Source organism: Apiospora aurea (genome assembly GCF_038362705.1).
Source record: "Apiospora aurea strain CBS 24483 chromosome Unknown utg000005l_segment0_segment0, whole genome shotgun sequence".
Lineage (NCBI taxonomy): Eukaryota > Fungi > Ascomycota > Sordariomycetes > Amphisphaeriales > Apiosporaceae > Apiospora > Apiospora aurea.
In genome coordinates, this window is record NW_027117392.1 from 3,984,032 (window position 1) to 4,004,250 (window position 20,219).

A 20,219-nucleotide genomic window follows, 5' to 3' on the forward strand; every position below is an offset into this window, starting at 1 on the left:
CACGATTGTTCGACTCTGTCAGCCTAAGAACAATCAACCCCCCCCAAAACTGGCCCATTGTCGGCCTCGCAACCACGCATAAAATAATTACCACCACCACCACCATGGACTCTTCGTCTTCAGATCTATCCGAACCTCCCTCTTCAGATCCTCCATCCTCTCCACTTTCCGAACTCTCCAAGTCGCCGTCGCTCTCTCCCATACCTCGCGCCGCCATTGCTCGATATCTCTCGCCGATATCCACTGCGCCCTCGGGGAGCACCTCGCCAATGAAGAACTCCTCGGACGCAGATTCTATCTGCGTGAACCCAGATGGCCCACCGCCCCCGAAGCGACGAAAGGTGGAGCGCAAGCCCCGGACCACGGAGCATCTGAACCTGAAGGCCGGCTACACAGACAACCAGCAGGACGAAGAGCTCATAGATCGACTGAAATCGTCTTTGCGCAAGAAGAAGAAGATCGTCGTCATTGCTGGAGCTGGTATCTCCGTGTCCGCTGGAAGTAAGTGCATGCATTCCACACGCGCGCCCCCTACTACTCTGTTCCGCGGCGACCACGAGCCCATTTACGAACACCTTTGCTGACTTGTTTTTCTTCGTGCACAGTTCCGGACTTTCGTTCTTCTGACGGCCTTTTCAAGACGCTTCGCAAAGACCAGAAACTCAAGGGCTCTGGCCAACAGCTGTTTGACGCCTCGGTCTACAAGCACGACGATTCCACCTCGTCTTTTCACGACATGGTTCGGGAGTTGGCTCAAAAGACCAAAACCGCCCGGCCTACCCCTTTCCACCACATGCTTGCGACCCTGGCTGAGGAGGGTCGCCTTCTACGCCTGTATAGCCAGAATGTGGATGGTATCGATACTGCTATGAAGCCGCTGGCGACTCAAATTCCCCTACCCGAGAAAGGCCCGTGGCCCAAGACGGTTCAGCTTCATGGAGCGCTCGAGCAGATGATATGCTCCAAATGCAACAGTACCAGCCCTTTCGATGGTTCTCTTTTCCGTGGGCCTGAGCCGCCTCCCCTGCAAAAACTGCGAAGAGATGGACACCATTCGCACCTCCTACGCCGGCAAACGCAGCCATGGCATCGGTAAACTACGCCCGAGAATGGTTCTCTACAACGAATATAACCCCGATGAGGAAGCCATTGCCAACGTGGTCAAGGCCGACACGCGTGCAAGGCCGGATGCGGTTATTGTTGTGGGCACCAGCATGAAAATCCCCGGTGTACGCCAAATCGTCCGGAACATGTGCAAAGTCACCAGGGAGCGCAAGGACGGCATCGCTGTGTGGATTAACTTGGATCCCGAGCCCACTGGAGCGGAGCTGAGGGGCTGCTGGGATATTGTGGTACGGGGGAAATGCGACGATGTGGCCAATTTGGTTGGATTACCACACTGGGATGAGAGTTACGGAGACGATGTCAAAGTCGATGACCAGAAGTACGAGAAGAGCATACGCAGCTCCCAACTCGAGGTCAGGATTCCATCCCCGAGCCTCTCCGCCTCGGAAACAGTCAAGAGCGAATCGCGAGCTGTTACGCCGGTCGAGGCCAAGCCCAAGTCGATCGAGAAGGTCCAGGGCATCCCCACACCTACTGCTAGTCCCAAGATGCGGAACGCTCTACCGACTGGGAAGCCTGCCGCGCGATCAAAGCAGAGCCAGATCCTCTTCCCAGGAGCCAAGACAGCTGCCTCTTGCGACGTCAAACCCGCCGTTAAAGGCGCGAAGAAGCCCGCGCCAAGGAAACCTCGGCAATCCAAGAAAGCAGCACAGAAGGCAGCAGTACCGGCAGCAACGGTCAAAGCTTCTTTCAAGGCCACGAAGGCCGCTGCCGCCGTGCCTTCTTCCAAGCTGCCGGTCAAGCGTTCGGCGGGTTCAGACAAAGCGAAGGACTCCCGGCCTCACGACGCCCGTACCGAATTCACCCTGCGCCCTACAACGACTCGGCAAAAGCGAGTTGACTCCGAGTACGACTCTAAGAAGGCCCAGGACGCTGTCAACTCGCAACTCCATCAGGAGACCAACGCCCACCAATCCCCTCCGACTACGCCTACCCAGTCATCCCGTCCGGGATCAGCGCATTCCGAGGTTACTATCAGTCCTCCCTCGAAACCACGAGGCATGGCGAACCTTATCGAGTGACTGGCTGTGCTCGCTCATCGTCTCGGCTACTGGCCTTGAGGCTATCCTGCATCTTTGCGTATATATATCGGAGCACATGTACTGTACATAGGACTTTCTGCATGTCCCATTATTGCATGAGAGGATCCTCGATATCCTAGAGGAGGATCCCATGGCGTTTTTCATTATTTGGCGTTGGATGAGCCGAGATGGCTTTTGGCGAAGGGGAGATACCAAATCCTGCCTGCTCTTCAATCATGCACCTGGGGGTTTTGCTTTCCCGGGATTCATTTTTGAGCGGGATCCGGGCTCAGGAGAGCAAGCTATTAGACCAACGACAGAGCGAAATGCGTATGGCTCCTTCAATCGACGGTATCTGCCTTCGATTTACCTGACTTGGCATTCGTCATCCATCTGTGTTGCAAGAGGCGGTGAGAAATGACACAATGAAGTGACAAGCCGTTTCAGAGTGACTGTACATCGACATAGCCGAATTTTGAGCCGGCGGATAAGTGAAAATAGGGTTCCTCAGGGCCAAGTTCCCCGCCATGACACAGAACTTCTGCCGGCGAAGAAACGTCACAAGGAGGACAGCGATCAAGTCGAGCACCTGCATTGCGGTTGCTTTGTGGTCGTGGTCTCATTCAGTATGTGTGCTATGTATGTGTTCATCAGTCTGCCTGGAGAACCTAGTCTTATTGGGAAATCAGCACATCAACAGCATTCTGCCTATCCGTGTCCTGCAACGTGTACCGGCGAACATGTCTTCGACGGGACTTCCAGAGGCCGTCAACTAAGCCCTACCATGACGTACACCATCAGAAATCGTCACGATAAGGACCTAATAATCCCCCATCAGCTGTACTGAACATGATACAATCCAACAGCAGGTCCTCCTCCCTCCCTTGACCGTCATATAATCCTGAGCCCAGCCATCTGCCCCACGAGCTCCTCCCCGACGACGCTGACCTGCGCGCCGCCGGCGTCGACGAAGGGGGCCTTGAAGTCGCAGGTGCCCATGCGGCAGGCGTAGTGGAGGCGGCCGGAGGCGCCGGCGCGCTGCGTCTTGGACGAGTGGCCGCAGGGGCAGGCCGGGTTGCGCGGGTCGTTGCCGCGCTCGTCGGCGAAGGCGAGGAACTTGCCGCAGGGCAGGCACTTGTGGTAGGGCCGGCCGCCGTTGTGCTTGCGGTTCGAGCTCCGCGTCACGAGGCGCGTGCTCGGGCGCTGGCAGAGGAAGCAGGGGGCGGCGTCGTGGGGGCGGGGGGCTAGGGGGGAGGGGCTGGCTAGGGATAAGGGGGAGGCCATGGTTTGGTGGTGGTGGTGGTTGGTCCTTTGCTTATTGAGTAGGTAGTTTCAGTCGGCTTGCTTACTTGAGTACACTTTGGAAGGGATGATAGATCGCACGTTATGAGTAGGGAATTGATGTGATAACACGAGAGCCAGTCATGTAAGAGTTCACGACAAGAATCTCTTTCGCAAAGGGTTGCTTGCGTGAAAAGGAGGGGGGTAAGAGAGAGGAAGACTGAGTCACTTGTAGACTGGGAACGCCTTTCTATTTATTTCTATCCGACATTGAGATGTCTACGGGGAAGGAGGGTTATACATAATAACTATTGGTGCGGTGCAGCCTCGCATGCTATTTATGGCCTCCTCCTCCTTTCTCCAAATATGCTGGAGGCCCACCACACGACAACATGGCGAAGCCAACCACAGCCCCCCGGAGCAGTAACACAGCAGAGCCTGACAACGAGGCTCCTGCATATAACCACAGGTTGAGTAGAAGCCAACGGCATTCCTCAGTCTCACCGGAGATTCAACTGATCGAATCATCAAGGCCAGCGTGGGTGCCGTAGATCCCAATAAATGTGGTGGTTACGCTTTAAGCAGGCTGCCTGAAGAGAAGGGTGTACACAACAAAAGAGAGCATGGAAAGATCGGCGTCGGGTGAGAGGGAGATGTTACTCCTCTCAGGTGTTTTACCTGGCATTGCCAGCCACGGCTTGCTGGACTTCCTGCCGACTGCTCCGTGGTCTCGGCCGACAGTTGGGAAGTATTTGGTGGTAGGCACGGCGGCCTGCCTGAAATGAAATTGAAATCCATAAGGAGGACATGGTCCCCTCATTGCTATGTCAGGAAGTAATGATGACCACGGTGCTGTTTCTGTTAGTTGAGATATCTTGCTGCTATTGCGCTATAAGTAAGGTAGGTAGGTACCTATTTCAGTCCCTCCACGTCCAGAAGCAGGTCACCATTCCACACATTGCTCACCTGGAGTTGGTTTGTACATGTATTAGCGATCCCAGGTATCAAACCTCCGAACCCAAGCCGTCCGTGGCGTCGGGACACGTACAGATATGTGTGTGCTCATTCATGAACCGATATATCTAGACCAGTGAAACACTGAAATCTACCACGATCATATGGCTCTGATCCCAAGCTTTCTTCACCTGCATTTCCAAAGTTTCCACATCACATGCTGCGTGGCCGTTCCCATCCCTTAACTGAACTGCTCTGCTCTGCAGCGTTTTCAAGTACACCGAGGGCAGAGTGAGCCCATAAGGGGCTTGAACCATTGCATCCGTATCGATCTAGCTATAACAGTACTGCGAAACGAGAGGACTCACTCACTAATAAATGCCAACAACCAAGGACATTCCGAAATCCGAAAGCAGCCTAGAAAGCTAGACCTTTCCTCTGCACATCCAGCTCGAGCAGCAACAACAAACAAGGATAGATAAAATGACAATAGAGAAAAGGGTCACGTCTGGTTGCATGCAATGCCGAGATAAAATAATACCTCTCTACCCCTTCTATATGTAGAGATCATTGACTGACTGGCGTAAGGATAGACAGACACTAACTAGGAAGCAGAAGGAGAAATTGAAAAAGGGCAAAAAACTAAATGGTACTCCGATGCGGGGAATCGAACCCCGGGCTACACGGATCTGCAATGAGAGCGTGTAATGTTAGCCACTACACCACATCGGATATCAACCTTCACTTGTTGAGATGTGGTGGTTTGGCGTTAGTACAGTCTAAGTCGGAAGCAAAGAAAGCGTCGGCAGCGCAAGCTGTGACTGGATGGCGGGTGGGAAAATTCTCACAAGAGTGGAATGGCCCAAGTTGATTTCCGGTCTGGGCACAGGCAGGTGGAGTCGTGTGACCGACAGACTGGACAGACTTGACTTGAACGAGGCTTCTAAAGGAGTAAGGACGGCGTCGAGAGACCAAATCTTGATTAATGATGACGATGTATTTATGACAGTGTCCGAATCTATAACATGTCAATCGCCCTTGCCAAGCGAATAGGCTGGATTCCGTCCAGCCCGAGATGCAGAGCCTCCGTCTCTAGTGACCTCTCCACCATGCATGCCACCCCAACGGACGGCAGAGCAAGGAAAGCATCGCGCCCGGCAGCTAAGAGAACGAAGACACACTATATGTACTGATATTCGGCTTAGCATAACCACATTTCCTTTACCACGTATATGTATGTCTGTGTTCTTGTGGCCTCTTCGAGCATGCAACGGCCGGTAGCTAGGAACAGACACCAAGTTCAGACGGCGAAAGCTCGTACGCTTGCTGGTAGTAGTCCACGTCCTGGCCAGTCCATTGCTGCCCAAGCCTTGCCATGGCCCTCTGCTACAGGGCTGCCAGTACAGTAGAAACAAGAAATCAAACGCTGGATCCGCTGCTTGTCGCAGATCCCACCCAAAAACGCCGCAAGTCCTATAAATCGATGCTTTTGCTGGGTATGTCATGTCGTAATTCCAGACCTTGGTGAAGACGAGATCAATACGATACCAAACCGTAACGCCTGGGGATGCTGTATTGCTGTGCCGCGACCATGCCGCTAGCCGGACGAGGGGAGCCCGGGACATCCTCCGCCCGGGCCTGGGTTAATTAGTGCTTGGGCTTGGAAGACTCGCCCCGAGAAGATCCGTTGGCCACAGGCGTCTCTCCGTTCTTGACCTTCGGACCGTCGCCTTGCTTCTCAGCCTGTTTCAGCTGTTGGTAGAGACCAGCAAGACGGGGACCTGTCATTCTATTCGGGTCGGCGCCGGCAGGCTTGTCCTTGTCCGATTTGCCAGGTTGCTTGTCCTTGTCCGACGCCGGGATTCTCTTAGAAACGAACCGCCTAGAGTACAGTTAGCAAGACCGACCACATGTCGTCACGAGCAAACAAAGGGAACTTACCAGAGCTTGGGCTTCAAGTCCGCGAGCTGCTGGTCGGATAGCCCCGAGCTCTTATGCAGGCCTTCAATAAAGTTGCCAATAGCCGTGATCTCATTCTTCAGAACCTTGGCTCTGGCCTTGGCGATGGGTATGTTGACCTTCGTACACGACTCTACCTTCTCGACGTGCGACCAGATAGGCTGCATGAGAGCGGCGATGATGGGTGCGTTTCTCTTGTCATCGTCGTCATCCGTTTCCGGATCCCTCATATCGTCATCAGAGCGCTTCTGCTCCTCCAATCTTCGGTGCTTCCGGTTCCGCTCGTCCATCTCTCCGCTATGCTTGCGCTTGGAGTCGGGACGTGGTGTACCACCTTCGGCCACATTGCTACGGGAGCGATGGTGATGCTCACCACGCGCGTGAGCACGGTCGCTGTCACGCTCTCGATGGTGTGCAATCTTCTTGATGCTTTGGGGTGCCGGCGAGGCCGACGCGCTGGTCTTATCAGAGCGTCTATATCCGTTCGCCATGGCATGAGCCGATTTCTTGTTGTTCCGGTGATGGTTCTCAACCACTTTCTGTGCATTCACATCGCCAGAGTGCACAGCAGTCAAGACAGAGAGCAGATACTCTGAGCGGCGCACGAGATGCACAGCGCCTGGGGCCTTGGCCGCCTTGACCTCGGTGTGCTCGCGTTCCTGCTTCTTCTCGATGCGGTGCTCCTCCAAGAAGAACTTGTCCTGCATACCCAATTCGCGGTCGTCTCGGATTTGAGTCCACGCTCCAAACCCATAACGGTCGATGCCGACGAGCAGCATGCCGTCCTCTCTTGCACCCCATTCGCAGCTGTAGTGGGCAGCCTTGGTTGCATCGACCAGTCTGAAATTGCGGAAATCAGACTGTTCCTTGACCACGCGACGGAGCAATCGCAACTGAGGAGGTCGCTCGAGGATCGTCTCAGCGTTGATCTTCTTTACCTCGCCAAAGTCGAACATGACCGCTTTGATGTCTTTCTTGGTCATTTTCTTTTGGTCTGCTGCTCTTGGGCGCGGATCTCGTCCATCTGTCTGTCCATGGCATCTTGAGCCGCCTGGAAGAGTCCATGGAGAATGTCGTTGATGAAGTCTCGGTCTCTGTCGCTTAGTCGAGCGTCACGAAGCAGCTCATCCGCCCGGTCATCCATGTGGCCGAAGCGCATGAACGCTCGAATGAGGTTACGAGTCTCCTTCTCGTTCAGCGGCCGTCTGGGGTCAGATAGCAAAGCACGCTGCTCCTCCAACCGATCCTGCTTCAGCTGCTCCCGCTCCCGTTTCTTAGCCATACGTTCGGCTCTTTCGGTATCGCCGTCATTCTTGACGCCTTTCAGAGCAGCCCGCCTCGGAGCGCTTTCCTCCACGACTTTAGCAAGGTATTCGGCATTCTTCTTCTTTTCCTCCTCGCTCTTGATAGCAGCTATCTCCTCGGCGGGAATAATCTGATCCCAGTCGAGATTGAGATCGTCCACCTTGACATCGGTATACTGCATGAAGTTGTCCCAATCAATACCGCCTGTGCTGAGGTTCATCTTGTCGCTGAACTGGGTCTTGGTAATCTCAGCATTCTCGAGGATGGAATCGATGTCAAGCTTCTCCAACTTTTCTTGGTTGCCTGACTGCTCGAACATTTTCTGCGATCGCATCTTGAGTACCCATTGGATATCGTCGGCCGACTTGGCTTCGTCGATTCTCAGGCCTCTCTGCTTGGCTTCTTCTTTCAAAGCCTTGCCGTCATCGGTGACACCGGCCTGGATAGCCAAGAACTCGAGGAGAAGCTTATTGCGGGCACGCTCCAATACCTCTTCTTCGATTGTCTCCTTGGACACAAGGCGGTAGACCGTGACAGGTTTCTTCTGGCCAATTCGATGAGCACGCGCCATGGCTTGCAGGTCAGCCTGGGGGTTCCAGTCAGAATCGAAGATGATAACCGTATCAGCGGTCATCAAGTTGATACCGAGACCACCAGCGCGGGTCGACAGCAAGAAGCAGAAATCCTGGCTGTCTTCGGCGTTGAAATGGTTGATGGCCAGTCGTCGTGGGCCAGCACCAATAGTTCCGTCAAGCCGCTGGAATTGATAGCCACGCAGACGCAGATAGTCACCCAATATATCCAGTACCTTGACCATTTGGCTGAAGATCAAGACGCGGTGATTGTCTTTTCTCAGCTTGGTCAGCAGTTGGTCGAGAAGCATCATTTTGCCACTGCTCGTGATGAGACCTTTGATTTGGTCCTCTCGGCGCTCGCTGCCAGCAAGGACCTTTTCTTCAGCACCTGGAAACATGTAAGGATGGTTGCTGACTTTCTTCAGCTCCATGACGATGTTGAGCAACGACTGCTTTTGGCCGTTGTTGCCTTCATTCAGGGCAGCATAGTTTCGGGTGAGAATATTCTTGTAGTACTCGAGTTGAACGTCTGATAGCTCGACACGGATAATCTTCTCCGTCTTCGGGGGCAGGTCCGTCTCGACAGTTTCCTTTGTTCGCCGCAGGATGAAAGGGGCGATAGAGTCGTGAAGGTCTTGCAGTCTGGCTTGCGCATTGACATCAATCATGTTTTCCAGGTCCTCATCGATCACGACCTTGCCTGGGTTCAAGAAATCTAAAAGGGAAGACAATTCGGCCAAGTTGTTTTGGATCGGAGTACCGGTAATGAGAACCTTGGCCGGGGCACCGAAGCTAACCAGCTCGGCATAGAGCTTCGACTCCTTGTTCTTCAGACGATGGGCCTCGTCAACAGCCAGAGCTTGCCATTTGATGCTGCGTAGGAAGTCGGCATCCTGCAGGATATATTCGTAAGACGTGACGAGAACATTGAACTTAGGCTTTTTGGGGTTGTTGTTGACCAATAGCTCGTGCTCACGGATGGTGCTGCGTGCCTCCGCATTACCAAGGTACACAACGTAGTTGAGATCCGGTGACCACAGATTGAACGTGTCACACCAAGCGGGAATGACACTAAGGGGCGCGACGACAAGGAAGGGGCCCTCCTGTTTGCGTTCGTTGCGCAACCAGCTGAGAAATGACACAGTCTGGACTGTTTTTCCCAGGCCCATTTCATCAGCCAAGATGACATTATTCGCGCGACACCAGTTCAGGGCTAGGAAGTTCAACCCCGTAAGCTGAAAGCCCCTGAGCTCGCCGTTGGTGATGTAGCTGGGCTGTTTCTCAAGTTTCAAGAACTGAGTACGAGTATTGGGGTTGGACTCGGATTTGTCCGACGTCCAGGATCGTGCCTGTCGGTCAAGGAATTGATCAATCTTGTCTTGGGCGCCGTCGCGAATGAGTGTAGCAAGTTCCCAAGTGCAGCATTCGTATGTCAAGCCCTTCCACTTGACAAAATACTCCTTGCCTTCATCGCCACTGCGTACTGAGACGATGCGCTCAACCTTGGTGTAGTCTTCCAGGGCGTCTTGTTCACGTTCCTTATCTAGCAAATACTGCTCGCGAGTCTCGGGTGGGATGTCATCCCCAGCGAACTTGAGATCAATCTCGTACTCGATAGTCCTCTTGTAGTAATTTTCGAGCTTGCGAACTCCGCGGTAGCCACGTAGCACGTCCATGGTGTCCCATGTGTTGTGCAGGTGTGATTTGTATTGCCATTTGATATGGTACTCGAAATCATCCCGGGAGGCGTCCACAGCTAGTTCGCCGCCGTCTTTGACGCGGTGTCCGACAACCTTCTCGATGTAGGGGGAGTCGTCAGCCATCTCTTCGCCACCTGCCCAGTGGTTGGGCGTTAGCTCATCCTCGTCATCATCCTCATCGGATTCCTGGTATTGGACTTGGCGTGTGGCAGCTCGACTTGACCAGCGCTTCTCGGCGTATAGGTGCGATGATTGGGACTGAGCTTGCTCGCGGCGAGCTTTTTTCTGGAAAGACCGCGCGCGGGCTCCCCCGTACGTATCAGATTCGGAATCGTCGGCGTTTGATTGGCGAATGGGGGTGTTTTTACTTGAGGCTGTCGAGTGGTTAGTCGAGCTCTTTCTGTATAGGACGGCATGGTCGTCGATACTTTGTAGTTTCGACTAGGTGGCGAGACTTACATTGTTGAGAGATCTGCTCTACCCGCCGTCTCTTGTTGGAACGTCGATTAGTGGGGACATCAGACTCGGACTCATCCTCCTCCTCCTCCTCATCATCATCCGAGTCGATCTGTAATGTAAGCCGGTGTCGGGACAGCGACGGGAAGGGCAACTTACAAGTTTGGGCTGCTTAGTCGGGCGAGACTATAGTCTCTGTCAGCTAGATTCAAGAGGGAGAAAATTTTTCCATCAACGTACGCTTCTCCTCAGTCCATAGAGCTCTGGGTTTGCTGCAATGTATTCATTCTCCCCGGCGCCAACTTTTCGTTTCGCGGCACGATGAGAGTCGTTGGACTCTGATCTCTCCTCCTGTGCAGCGTCACTGTGAGAGGCAACGGGGCTATCTTCCACATCAAAGTCGGCGTCATCGGAAACATCATTGTCTTCCTCAGCGCTTGACTCGGCGGCCTTGTGAGGCTCGGAATCTGGCTTCGCATCGTCGGAGTCGTGATCGTGATCGAACGCGGACGGGGAGCCGCGAGGCCGGGCAATAACGACCGTTTCATTAACTTCGGAAAGATCGCTGTCACTCTGGGCGCCATCTGCGACGGGCGATACACTAGACTCTTCCAATGGCGAGCCGTGGCCATTGGCTAAGCTGGGCTCCGGCGAGCTCGACATGGTGGGAGTTGATAGCACTCTTTCGAGATGCCTAAGAGATGACTAGGTTAGCAGGAGACACGGTCAGAGCGGTCAGACGAGCACAAGCCAAGGGAAACAAGCACTGGCGATCGTATCAGAGTCATAATATGTGGGATTGAGCGCGAATCAAGCTCTCAAGGGTCTCTGGCGCATATAGTGATGGTACCGGATGGATCGCGAGGCTGGTTGATGGAAGAGGGCAGACGCGGTCTTTGGTCAGCAGGACGGGGCGACAGAGCGTGTCTGATGAGTGCATGGCATCGAGAACAGCTGAATCCATCGAGTCCGACCACTTCAGAGAGCCCAGGGAGCTTGAAGCTTTCGATGGCAGGGTTACATGTGATAGTTTTCGCGATAGATATCGCATGTTGGACTGAACAGGCGGAACAGCAAAGCCCAGCCTTGCCGGCCAGAACGAGCACGCATCGGCTCAGAGCAAGGAAAGCTACTTACAATTCATCAACTGGGCCACCTGGAGAAGTATACCAGAAAGCCTAAGAGCGAGACTTTCTTGGGATTTTTATTTTTTGGTAGGGCAGGGGAGGCCCCGACGACACGAGGGAGTGTGTGGTGGTGATGTGTTGAGATTGCCTAGGTGCTGACTCCAGGGCGTTCTGTTCCAATTCTGGGGGGCAATGGGTTTGGATCTTTTTGCTGGCAGGCAGGATCAATCAGATCAATTGAGCAGGTCTGCAGGGTGGGTAAGAGGAAAAGTCTCTAAGCCTAAACCGATCTAGCGGGGCTGGCACCAATGCTCTGAGCTTGGGAGAGCAGAGAGCAGGGCCTCTACAATGCCCGTCCGTCTCTGTTAACCAACCATCCGAACAAAGCTGGCCGCTTCCGAGTCAACTGCTCTCAAAACACGCACACACAGAGTAACCAACGCGCCTGGTCGCTTCTTTATGCGATATCTTTCCCCTCGCCTTCTCCGGCACCTACTGTTTTCTTTGATTGTCCATGGGCGACCAACTAGATTACCAGGTAGACACATGTAGACTCAGAAGGACACAGCCATAGAATACCTCGTCATTGGGTCAGATTCCATCATGTATCCCCGTGGCTTGCGGATTATGGAGATGCATTCACGTTATTACCTACAGAAAACGGACCACGGCTACTAAGAACACTACCATTTCTTCTTTACATTGTCCACGTGATCTCATCTCTTGGTGGCCAGAAGGTCGGCGATGAGAGCTTTGGCCGTCTCTGTTACCTGCTCACTGGCTAATAACGAAAGTAACTCTTATTGCCAGCATTCATCTACATATATGTGTGGTTCTTGCTCTCCGGCGTCGACACACTCTCTGGTTCCACGAGAGTACCTAGTAAATAGGCCAACCCTACCAGACTTCCGTGGGGAATGAGCCATGAGCAGTCCCCAAAACAATACCACTTGCAGGGACCTACGACAAAAGGTTGGCCAAAGAGACCAACCTTGCCCGTTGGACAACTGCTTGCGGTAGGGGTTCGTTGTTCGCATTATTCTATCCAAACCAACCAACCTGCATGCCAGTAGGCACAGTCGTAGCTCCACGGTTGTACGAACAGCTTGGTGGAAACATAATATTGCTATATGCCTACCTTATTTACTACACTTAGGTTGAGTATAAGTTGCTCACATGCGAGAGTGGTACACATCTACACTTTCCGAATGGATCGAGTAATTGAAGACATGCTCACTACCTGGATAGGTACAGTACCTGAGTGCCTATAGGTCCCTATAGCTCGAGGAGGTAAATGTAGAAAACTTACCTACTAAGTATGTACGTGTGTTTATTTATTGCGATGTCTATTATAAACTATAGCCATGTATCATTAGATACATCAATGATGATATGGTACAAAACCGGGATCTGTCGCTTGAAGCAGGCTGGCAGTGCAGTGCAGTGCAGTGCAGTGCGGAGTCGGGCAAGGTTCTCGGGATCATCCCCAATCAGCAATGCATTCAAAGTGATTGGACACTGACATCACCCCACACCAAAAAGTTAGGTGCCTAGGGCTTATGGATGCTGCTCTGGATATCCCGATTCATATTTCATTCTTCTCCCAGACCTTCTCCCATCCTTTGCGGCCCGTTGTGCGATACGAGAGATTTCCTCGTTCTTGAACAGCTCGTATCATCGCCTGCTGCGTGACTCAGTCCTGCCTCCTTGTCCTTTCGCTGATCGCCGAGTGTGCCCACGCGCATTTCTTCCTTCAACATTCGACTGTTCTTCGGAATCCTCCAGGACTGACAAAACCTGCCAGCATCATGTCGGACAAACTCACCCGGTAGGTCTACCTCTGCACGCTCGATTTTTCTTCTTTCTGGCCGACGCATTCCAGAGCAGTTCCCACGACCAATGGCACTTTGCTAACCACGTGTATAACAGTATCGCCATTGTCAACTCTGACAAGGTAAAATCCTCACCCCACCAAATATTGAATTACCCCGCCATCAGGATGTGACGATGCTAATGCGACACGCACAAAATCCAGTGCAAGCCCAAGGTATGAAGGAATTCCTGCTTTGCAACCCGCGACAGTGCTGATCTTTTTGCGCAGAAATGCCGTCAAGAGTGCAAGAAGGCTTGCCCCGTTGTCCGCAGTGGCAAGCTGTGTATCGAAGTCGCCCCAGATTCCAAGCTTGCCTTCATCTCTGAGAGTCTCTGTGGTACGTCTGCGCTCAAGCCATTCCATTCTAGAACCTCCTTGAAAAATCTTATGCTGACTATCGTGTAGTAAGTTCATGTAGCTCACGGGTCTCGTGCTGCGAAAGCCGGGTCTGTCGCGCCGCGATGCCGAGTACTAACACGCGGTAGATTGGATGCGGTATCTGCCCCAAGAAGTGCCCGTTCAGCGCCATCACGATTATCAACCTGCCGACCAACCTCGAGTCTCAAGTCACCCATCGATACTCGGCCAACAGCTTCAAGCTTCACCGCCTGCCTATGCCCCGACCTGGAAACGTTTTGGGTCTGGTTGGAACCAACGGTATTGGAAAGAGCACGGCCTTGAAGATTCTCAGCGGCAAGCTCAAGCCCAACCTGGGCCGCCATGACAACCCCCTGACTGGAACGATGTGATCAAGTATTTCCGAGGCTCCGAGCTGCAGAACTACTTCACCAAGATTCTCGAGGATGATTTGAAGGCCGTCGTCAAGCCTCAGTATGTCGATCAAATCCCCAAGGCTATTCGTGGCCCCGAGAGGTCGGTCAGGGCCCTCCTGGAAGGCCGCGCCTCGCTTGACAACCTGAACGAGGTCCTGGATGTTCTCGAGCTTAGACATCTTATGGATCGTGAGGTTAACCAGCTCTCCGGTGGTGAGCTTCAGCGATTTGCTATTGGAACTGTCTGTGTCCAGAAGGCCGATGTGTACATGTTCGACGAGCCTTCCTCGTACCTGGATGTTAAGCAGCGTCTGGCTGCCGCTCGTATCATCCGCTCGCTGTCTCAGTCCGACAACTACATCATTGTTGTTGAACACGATTTGTCTGTTCTCGACTACCTCTCCGACTACGTCTGCGTGCTCTACGGTAGACCCGCCATCTACGGTGTTGTGACCCTTCCTCACTCGGTCCGCGAAGGCATCAACATCTTCCTTGACGGTCATATCCCCACCGAAAACCTTCGATTCCGCGAAGAATCTCTGACTTTCCGCCTTTCTGAGGGCGCCGACGACTTCATGGCCGACAAGGCCCGTGCCTTCAGCTACCCCAAGATGGAGAAGACCCTCGGAGGCTTCCACTTGAGCATCGAAACCGGCGACTTCACCGATTCGGAGATCATCGTCATGATGGGAGAGAACGGAACAGGCAAGACGACCTTCTGTAAACTTCTGGCCGGTGCCTTGAAGCCCGACGGCACCCAGAAGGTCCCAGAGATGAAGATCAGCATGAAGCCCCAGACCATCACCCCCAAGTTCGACGGAACTGTCCGTCAGCTGTTCTTCAAGAAGATCCGCCCGGCATTCCTGTCGCCCCAGTTCCAGACTGATGTTGTCAAGCCCCTCAAGCTCGAAGACTTCATTGACCAAGAAGTCAAGAACTTGTCCGGTGGTGAATTGCAGCGTGTTGCTATCGTGCTTGCCCTCGGTATTCCTGCTGACATCTACGTCATTGACGAGCCGTCTGCCTACCTGGACTCTGAGCAGCGTATCATTGCCGCCCGAGTTATTAAGCGCTTCATCATGCATGCCAAGAAGACGGCGTTCATCGTCGAACACGATTTCATCATGGCCACATACTTGGCTGACAGAGTCATTGTCTTCGATGGCCAGCCTGGTGTCGACGCCCGTGCAAACACCCCTGAGTCGCTTCTGACCGGCTGCAACAGTTTCCTGAAGAACCTTGACGTTACTTTCCGCCGCGACCCTACCAACTTCCGTCCTCGTATCAACAAGATGAACAGTCAGTTGGATCAGGAACAGAAGCTGAACGGCAACTACGTAAGCATATCTCCGACCCACCTCGATGTTGCATGTTACTGACCAGAATCTAGTTCTTCTTGGAGGAGACCGAATCGTCCTGAAGGGCGCCCCAAGACATAATGGCCACCGGGAAGACAGACGCTCTGAGAACGATGACCAGCTAATGCACACGCCTCCTTCAAAGAAATGCCTGATTATCCAAGACGACAATAAGTGCCGCGCCGCGGGTGGGCCTTGTGGATCGGACGAGGAGGATGGTGAAGAAGATGCAGACGAGCCGGGTGCAATCCGACTGCAGTAGTCACTGCCTGTTCCAGCCTGGTCCTGTGACTACTCTATATGCATAATTCTTGAAGCGGGGAGGTTCTGCTCGAAGGCCTCCAGCCAGCCCAGAAGGATGTAAGTGGATGCAGATCGAGGAATAGCCAGGTTGACAGAGGATCTTTGGTTCGATGTAGTCCACCAAACGGTAAGAGCAACGAAGAAAAGTTGATGGGCAAGGACGCAGAGGACGTAGATAGTTTTTCTTGTAAAAGACCAACCTCCACCATACAGGGAACCTCGCGTGGTGGTGGCAAAATATAAATAGGGTCGTTTCTACCTGATATCCTTTCTAGAAAAGTCACCGTTCTCATACAAAGTGACGCCCTTCATCATGACCTGTTAGATTTAACATTCAGAAGAACTTGGGCTGTCATAGCATATCGATCGGCGTTCAAGTGGCCGAGATGCTAGGTCTACAGGGGAAAATAGACAGTGGTTTATATGGGACGAAGACGTTCAAAAAGTATGAACCAAGTTCACTATGCGATTAAGCTATCTAGAGGTTTCGTACAAAAGTGCTTGGGTGTACTCGTGGTAGTCTGTCTGAACTGAGTAAACGGGGGAGAAAAGAGTATACATACTCCTTTTTGAGTCTTTTTTCCGGGATGTTTTTCCTTTCGGGGGAGAAACCGAGAGAAGAAGAAAGAGACAGCTCGTGTCGTAAAAGACGGACATAGAGCGAGAAAGTCAAAGAAAAGAAAAAAAGATATGCCGTGCGCGCCTGAGGTTTCGGTCGTGTGGAGGCAGGTTGGTTGTTAAGGTAACAAGCATGAGCGAGTGGTATTGCTTGCTGTTGCGCCCCCCCGAGATGACTCTTCCCGCCCCAGTCCTTCTCGTCTCTGTCCGAGTGTGCCAAAAGGTCATCATGTCCCAACAGGTATAGCAAGATGCGGGGTGCAGACACGTACGTCAAAAGAGTCTCTCCCCGAACAAAGTGGGCCAAAGTTTTCTCGGTACGAAAAGGAAAGCTTCCCGCGTTTGCTAGGTCTTTTCGGCTTCTCTGCGGCGGCATGCTGTTATGGCTTTTCAGAGGGGATAGAGTGAACGAGGCGTCTGTAATCAGCGGGGCCGAAGAATTGCGCGTGGTCGCTGGCGGCGGGTGGTGTCGCCTAGTCTTCCTCGATCTCACCCTCTTCACTTCCAGAATGGATATTCTCTTCGACCTTGGGCTTAGGCGCCGGCGGCTGCGGAGCTGCTGCTGCTACTGCTGGTGGCGGTGACCTAGTCTTAAAACGTGCTTCGCGTGGTGGGGAGCGCTCACGTGGAGTTCTTTCTCTTCTCAGTCTCTTAGAATCTCGCGATTCCCGACGCTCAAAGTCGTCGCCATCTTCCCGGCGACGACGGGAAGAAGTTGGACGGTCGTCACCGTAAGGTAACTCGTCGACCGGTGCTCGCTCCACGCGGCGACGATAGGAACGCTCGCGCTCTTCCTCGCGATCTCGCCGTTCTCGGGCGTAGTCATCACGGCGGGGTCGGGGAGGGAAATCCCGGTCCCGGCTGCGAACCCGGTCTCGATCTCGATCACGGTCTCTATCACGTTCGCGTTCGCGTTCGCGTTCGCGATCTCGGTCTCGATCCCGGTCCCGGACGTCGCGTGTATCACGCTCTCGGTAGGTGTCCGATGCGCGGCGGTCAGACAGTAAGCTTTCGGCCATGCTTGACTTACGATAGTTCTTCTCTCGCTCGGCGATTGCCTTGCGGCGGTCTGCTTCGTATGCATCTGGCTCAGGGCTACGACTCGTGCGAGAAGGGCGCACACGATCGCTACGGTGAGATCTGTCTCCTCGGTCTTTGTCTCGGTACGTACCACGATCTGGAGATCGCTCTCGTCGCTTTGGACGATCCCTATCTTCCTCCTCCCGATCCCGAGCTCGGCGGAGCACTTTCTCAAATGCACCGCGGCGGGCTTCTTCAGAAGTCACGGCTTTGAATTCGGCCGTCCTCACAAGGCGAGGTCGTATCTTCTCCCAAGTATCTTCGGGAACGATCGGAGGGTCCATATGCTTAATGAAAGACCTGAGATCATCAATAGCTCTACGTTGCTGACGCTCAGACTGTCTATCGTCATCCGAGCGTTTGGTCCTCTTTTCCTGGAGCTGCGTATGGTGTTAGTCGTGGTGGTCTTCAGACGGGAACTAGAAAGGGCCTTACCCGTTCAAAAATGAGATGAAGAATATCACGATCAATGTTAGCAACTTTGCGATTATTCTTGACAACGGACATAAAATCGTCGAACGTAGTTTTGGGGGTCAACTCAAAACGGTTGTCCTATATTGCGATTAGTTGGTGAGTCAAGCATATCAACGGCTCAATGATGAATAGACCTACATCCAAGACATCCAGCACATCATTCCGGGTAGAACGAAGAGCGCGTTCCTCTTCTTCGACAACATCCCAGAAAAGGTCAATAGGGGAAGACCCAGGCTGGCCGGTTGCCATGATGTAGCGTTCATCGTCGGCGATGAGGGGGTGAATTTGGCTCCATTTGGTGCCAGCCTTGATCTGTCCAGCTTTGCGCATCTCTTGCAAAAGGCCGACAAAAGCCTCACGGTGCTTACGTTCAATGCGTAGCTTTCTGTTCTTTTGGTCTTGGCGCGCCTCGTTGAAGTTGCGCTCCAACGCCTTGATGTGATTTTGAAAAGCTGTCAGGATGTCAAAGTCAGACAGCGTCTTGTACTTCTCCTCCACTTGGAAAGGAGTGGTTGACTTGAGGAGGCCTTGGGCTTCCGACCAACGCGTATAGGGCTCAAGGTTAAGCTTCGGGAGCAAGTCGATAAGACCATCCATTGCGCTTTTCCGGAGACTCGCTTGTCGTTCGATGTGGACCTTCTTGAGCTCGAGAATGTAGTCCTCGAATAACTGGCGGCGCTCTTCGTCATTGTCGGTGGAGCGGAAGATAGTTTCGCCTTCAATGATTGGTCTTGCCGTCTTCCAGCGAGTGTAGTGTTTAATCTCAGGATGACTGCGAAGCATAGTTGCGAAGTCTGAGCGAAGCTTGCTCAAGCGCTCCTTTGCACGTTCCTTGTCCTGGATAATCATGTCATGGCAGTACTCCTCGAAAGCGACCTTCCTGTCTTTGGGATCCTTGATGGCGCGGTACTGGGGATCCTTGATGGTAGCACGCATAGCTTGGTCCCAGGTCCAGTCTGGTTGAACACCGCAGCGCTTCAGCATTTTCATAAAAGCGGCCTCAGCCTCTTCAGCGGTGTCGTACTCGGGTTCATTGCTGGCGGGAACGAAGGATTGTACGCGAGGGTCGTTGCCAAAGGTCAACTGACGCGATTCGGGGTATACGTCGCGATGGTCGCGGTGGTCGCGATGGTCGCGGCTGTGGTCATAGCCTTGGTTTGAGTAGTTGCCGCCGCCGCCTGAGAAGGAAGCAGCCGGGGCAGCAGGAGTGGAGGGACTGCTGCTCTCGTGGCCCAAGGCTCTTTTGTAGACATCTGGCATCTCCCAAGAGCTCTGTTTCGACTCGGTGTTGTACCAGTACTTGCGCCCACCTTCGGCCGTGTATTCCTTCCATGGTTGGTTTGCTAGAGCGCGCTATCGTATTCAGTTAGCCATGTTGATTAATCACAAGCGATGCAGCTTCTTGCTACATACCTCAGCAGGCGACATCATCTCTTCGGGTTTTGTCCATTGTGTGACCTTGGTAAAAGGATTGTAATAATAAGGGCGTCCATCTGGAGTCTTGTGCTCCTGCCATGGGTTTGGCTGGCCAAAGTGGCCATTCATCCCGTTCATCTTGGCTGCGATTCGCGTTGGAGCGAACAGAGGAGCCGATGGAGAAGGGTGAATGGGGTCGGCGGCCTCGATACACGTTGCCGAGCCAGGCAAAGTGGTATTTGACGAGATCAACTATGCGGCGAGGAGAAAGGATAGAGGCTGTGAATGATCACCGTCAGTGACTCGTCCGCACCATGTCCGTGGTTATCGACGAGAAGGGTCAATTGGTGGACGTGCAAATCCAAAGTAACGGTAGTCAAAAACAATGCAGATGGAAGATGGCACCAACAGAAGTTTGTTTCGGCAATGCGACGAAGAGCTAGGTTACTTTGTGCTAGGTTCGGTGGTGACAGCAGGTAGCGTGCAAGCCCGCCCGGCGACTGATTTTGCTTTCCTGGTTGCCTGGTGCCTGGGATTGTTCCGCGTGGCTGGAGCATACATAAAAAAAAAGAAGAAGGAACAATTGGAAGGAACATGGAGGGAGGGTCCCGACTCCCGACCAGCCAGCAAAGAGCTAAGCTAAGCTAAGCTAAATTACGGGCCTGATGGGTACTGGCCCCCTGGGCCCTGGCAGCTCCTACTAAACCTCCAAAGCGTCCAAAGCTGCGGGCATCGACATTAATTACATGGACGTAGCGGGCAATGCATCATTCCGAGTTCCATTCCAGATTGGATATATAGGCCAGTCGCCTACCTGATG

The 20,219-nt window shown here is 53.2% G+C and overlaps 6 protein-coding genes across 6 annotated transcripts; 3 read left to right on the forward strand and 3 right to left on the reverse strand.

The window, feature by feature from the left end:
* Positions 1–104: 104 nt before the first annotated feature.
* On the forward strand, positions 105–2,147 carry PG986_007788 (uncharacterized protein; the record flags this gene model as incomplete). The annotated part of the gene is made up of 3 exons (XM_066844010.1): positions 105–501; positions 606–854; positions 976–2,147. 3 exons carry the CDS (start codon positions 105–107, stop codon positions 2,145–2,147), a joined length of 1,818 nt encoding a protein of 605 aa, XP_066700122.1.
* A 628-nt stretch (positions 2,148–2,775) lies between these two features.
* On the forward strand, positions 2,776–3,395 carry PG986_007789 (uncharacterized protein; the record flags this gene model as incomplete). The annotated part of the gene is made up of 2 exons (XM_066844011.1): positions 2,776–2,786; positions 3,059–3,395. 2 exons carry the CDS (start codon positions 2,776–2,778, stop codon positions 3,393–3,395), a joined length of 348 nt encoding a protein of 115 aa, XP_066700123.1.
* A 2,634-nt stretch (positions 3,396–6,029) lies between these two features.
* On the reverse strand, positions 6,030–7,297 carry PG986_007790 (chromodomain helicase; the record flags this gene model as incomplete). The annotated part of the gene is made up of 2 exons (XM_066844012.1): positions 6,030–6,264; positions 6,324–7,297. 2 exons carry the CDS (start codon positions 7,295–7,297, stop codon positions 6,030–6,032), a joined length of 1,209 nt encoding a protein of 402 aa, XP_066700124.1.
* A 23-nt stretch (positions 7,298–7,320) lies between these two features.
* PG986_007791 (SNF2 superfamily protein) lies at positions 7,321–11,040 on the reverse strand (the record flags this gene model as incomplete). The annotated part of the gene is made up of 4 exons (XM_066844013.1): positions 7,321–10,295; positions 10,381–10,489; positions 10,537–10,563; positions 10,618–11,040. The coding sequence occupies 4 exons, from the start codon at positions 11,038–11,040 to the stop codon at positions 7,321–7,323; spliced, it is 3,534 nt and encodes a 1,177-aa protein (XP_066700125.1).
* A 2,272-nt stretch (positions 11,041–13,312) lies between these two features.
* PG986_007792 (Translation initiation factor RLI1) lies at positions 13,313–15,770 on the forward strand (the record flags this gene model as incomplete). The annotated part of the gene is made up of 8 exons (XM_066844014.1): positions 13,313–13,332; positions 13,434–13,458; positions 13,540–13,551; positions 13,606–13,714; positions 13,783–13,823; positions 13,863–14,021; positions 14,132–15,487; positions 15,534–15,770. 8 exons carry the CDS (start codon positions 13,313–13,315, stop codon positions 15,768–15,770), a joined length of 1,959 nt encoding a protein of 652 aa, XP_066700126.1.
* A 1,132-nt stretch (positions 15,771–16,902) lies between these two features.
* PG986_007793 (uncharacterized protein) lies at positions 16,903–19,537 on the reverse strand (the record flags this gene model as incomplete). Its single annotated transcript, XM_066844015.1, has 4 exons — positions 16,903–17,889; positions 17,945–18,061; positions 18,122–19,336; positions 19,397–19,537. The coding sequence occupies 4 exons, from the start codon at positions 19,535–19,537 to the stop codon at positions 16,903–16,905; spliced, it is 2,460 nt and encodes an 819-aa protein (XP_066700127.1).
* Positions 19,538–20,219: the final 682 nt, after the last annotated feature.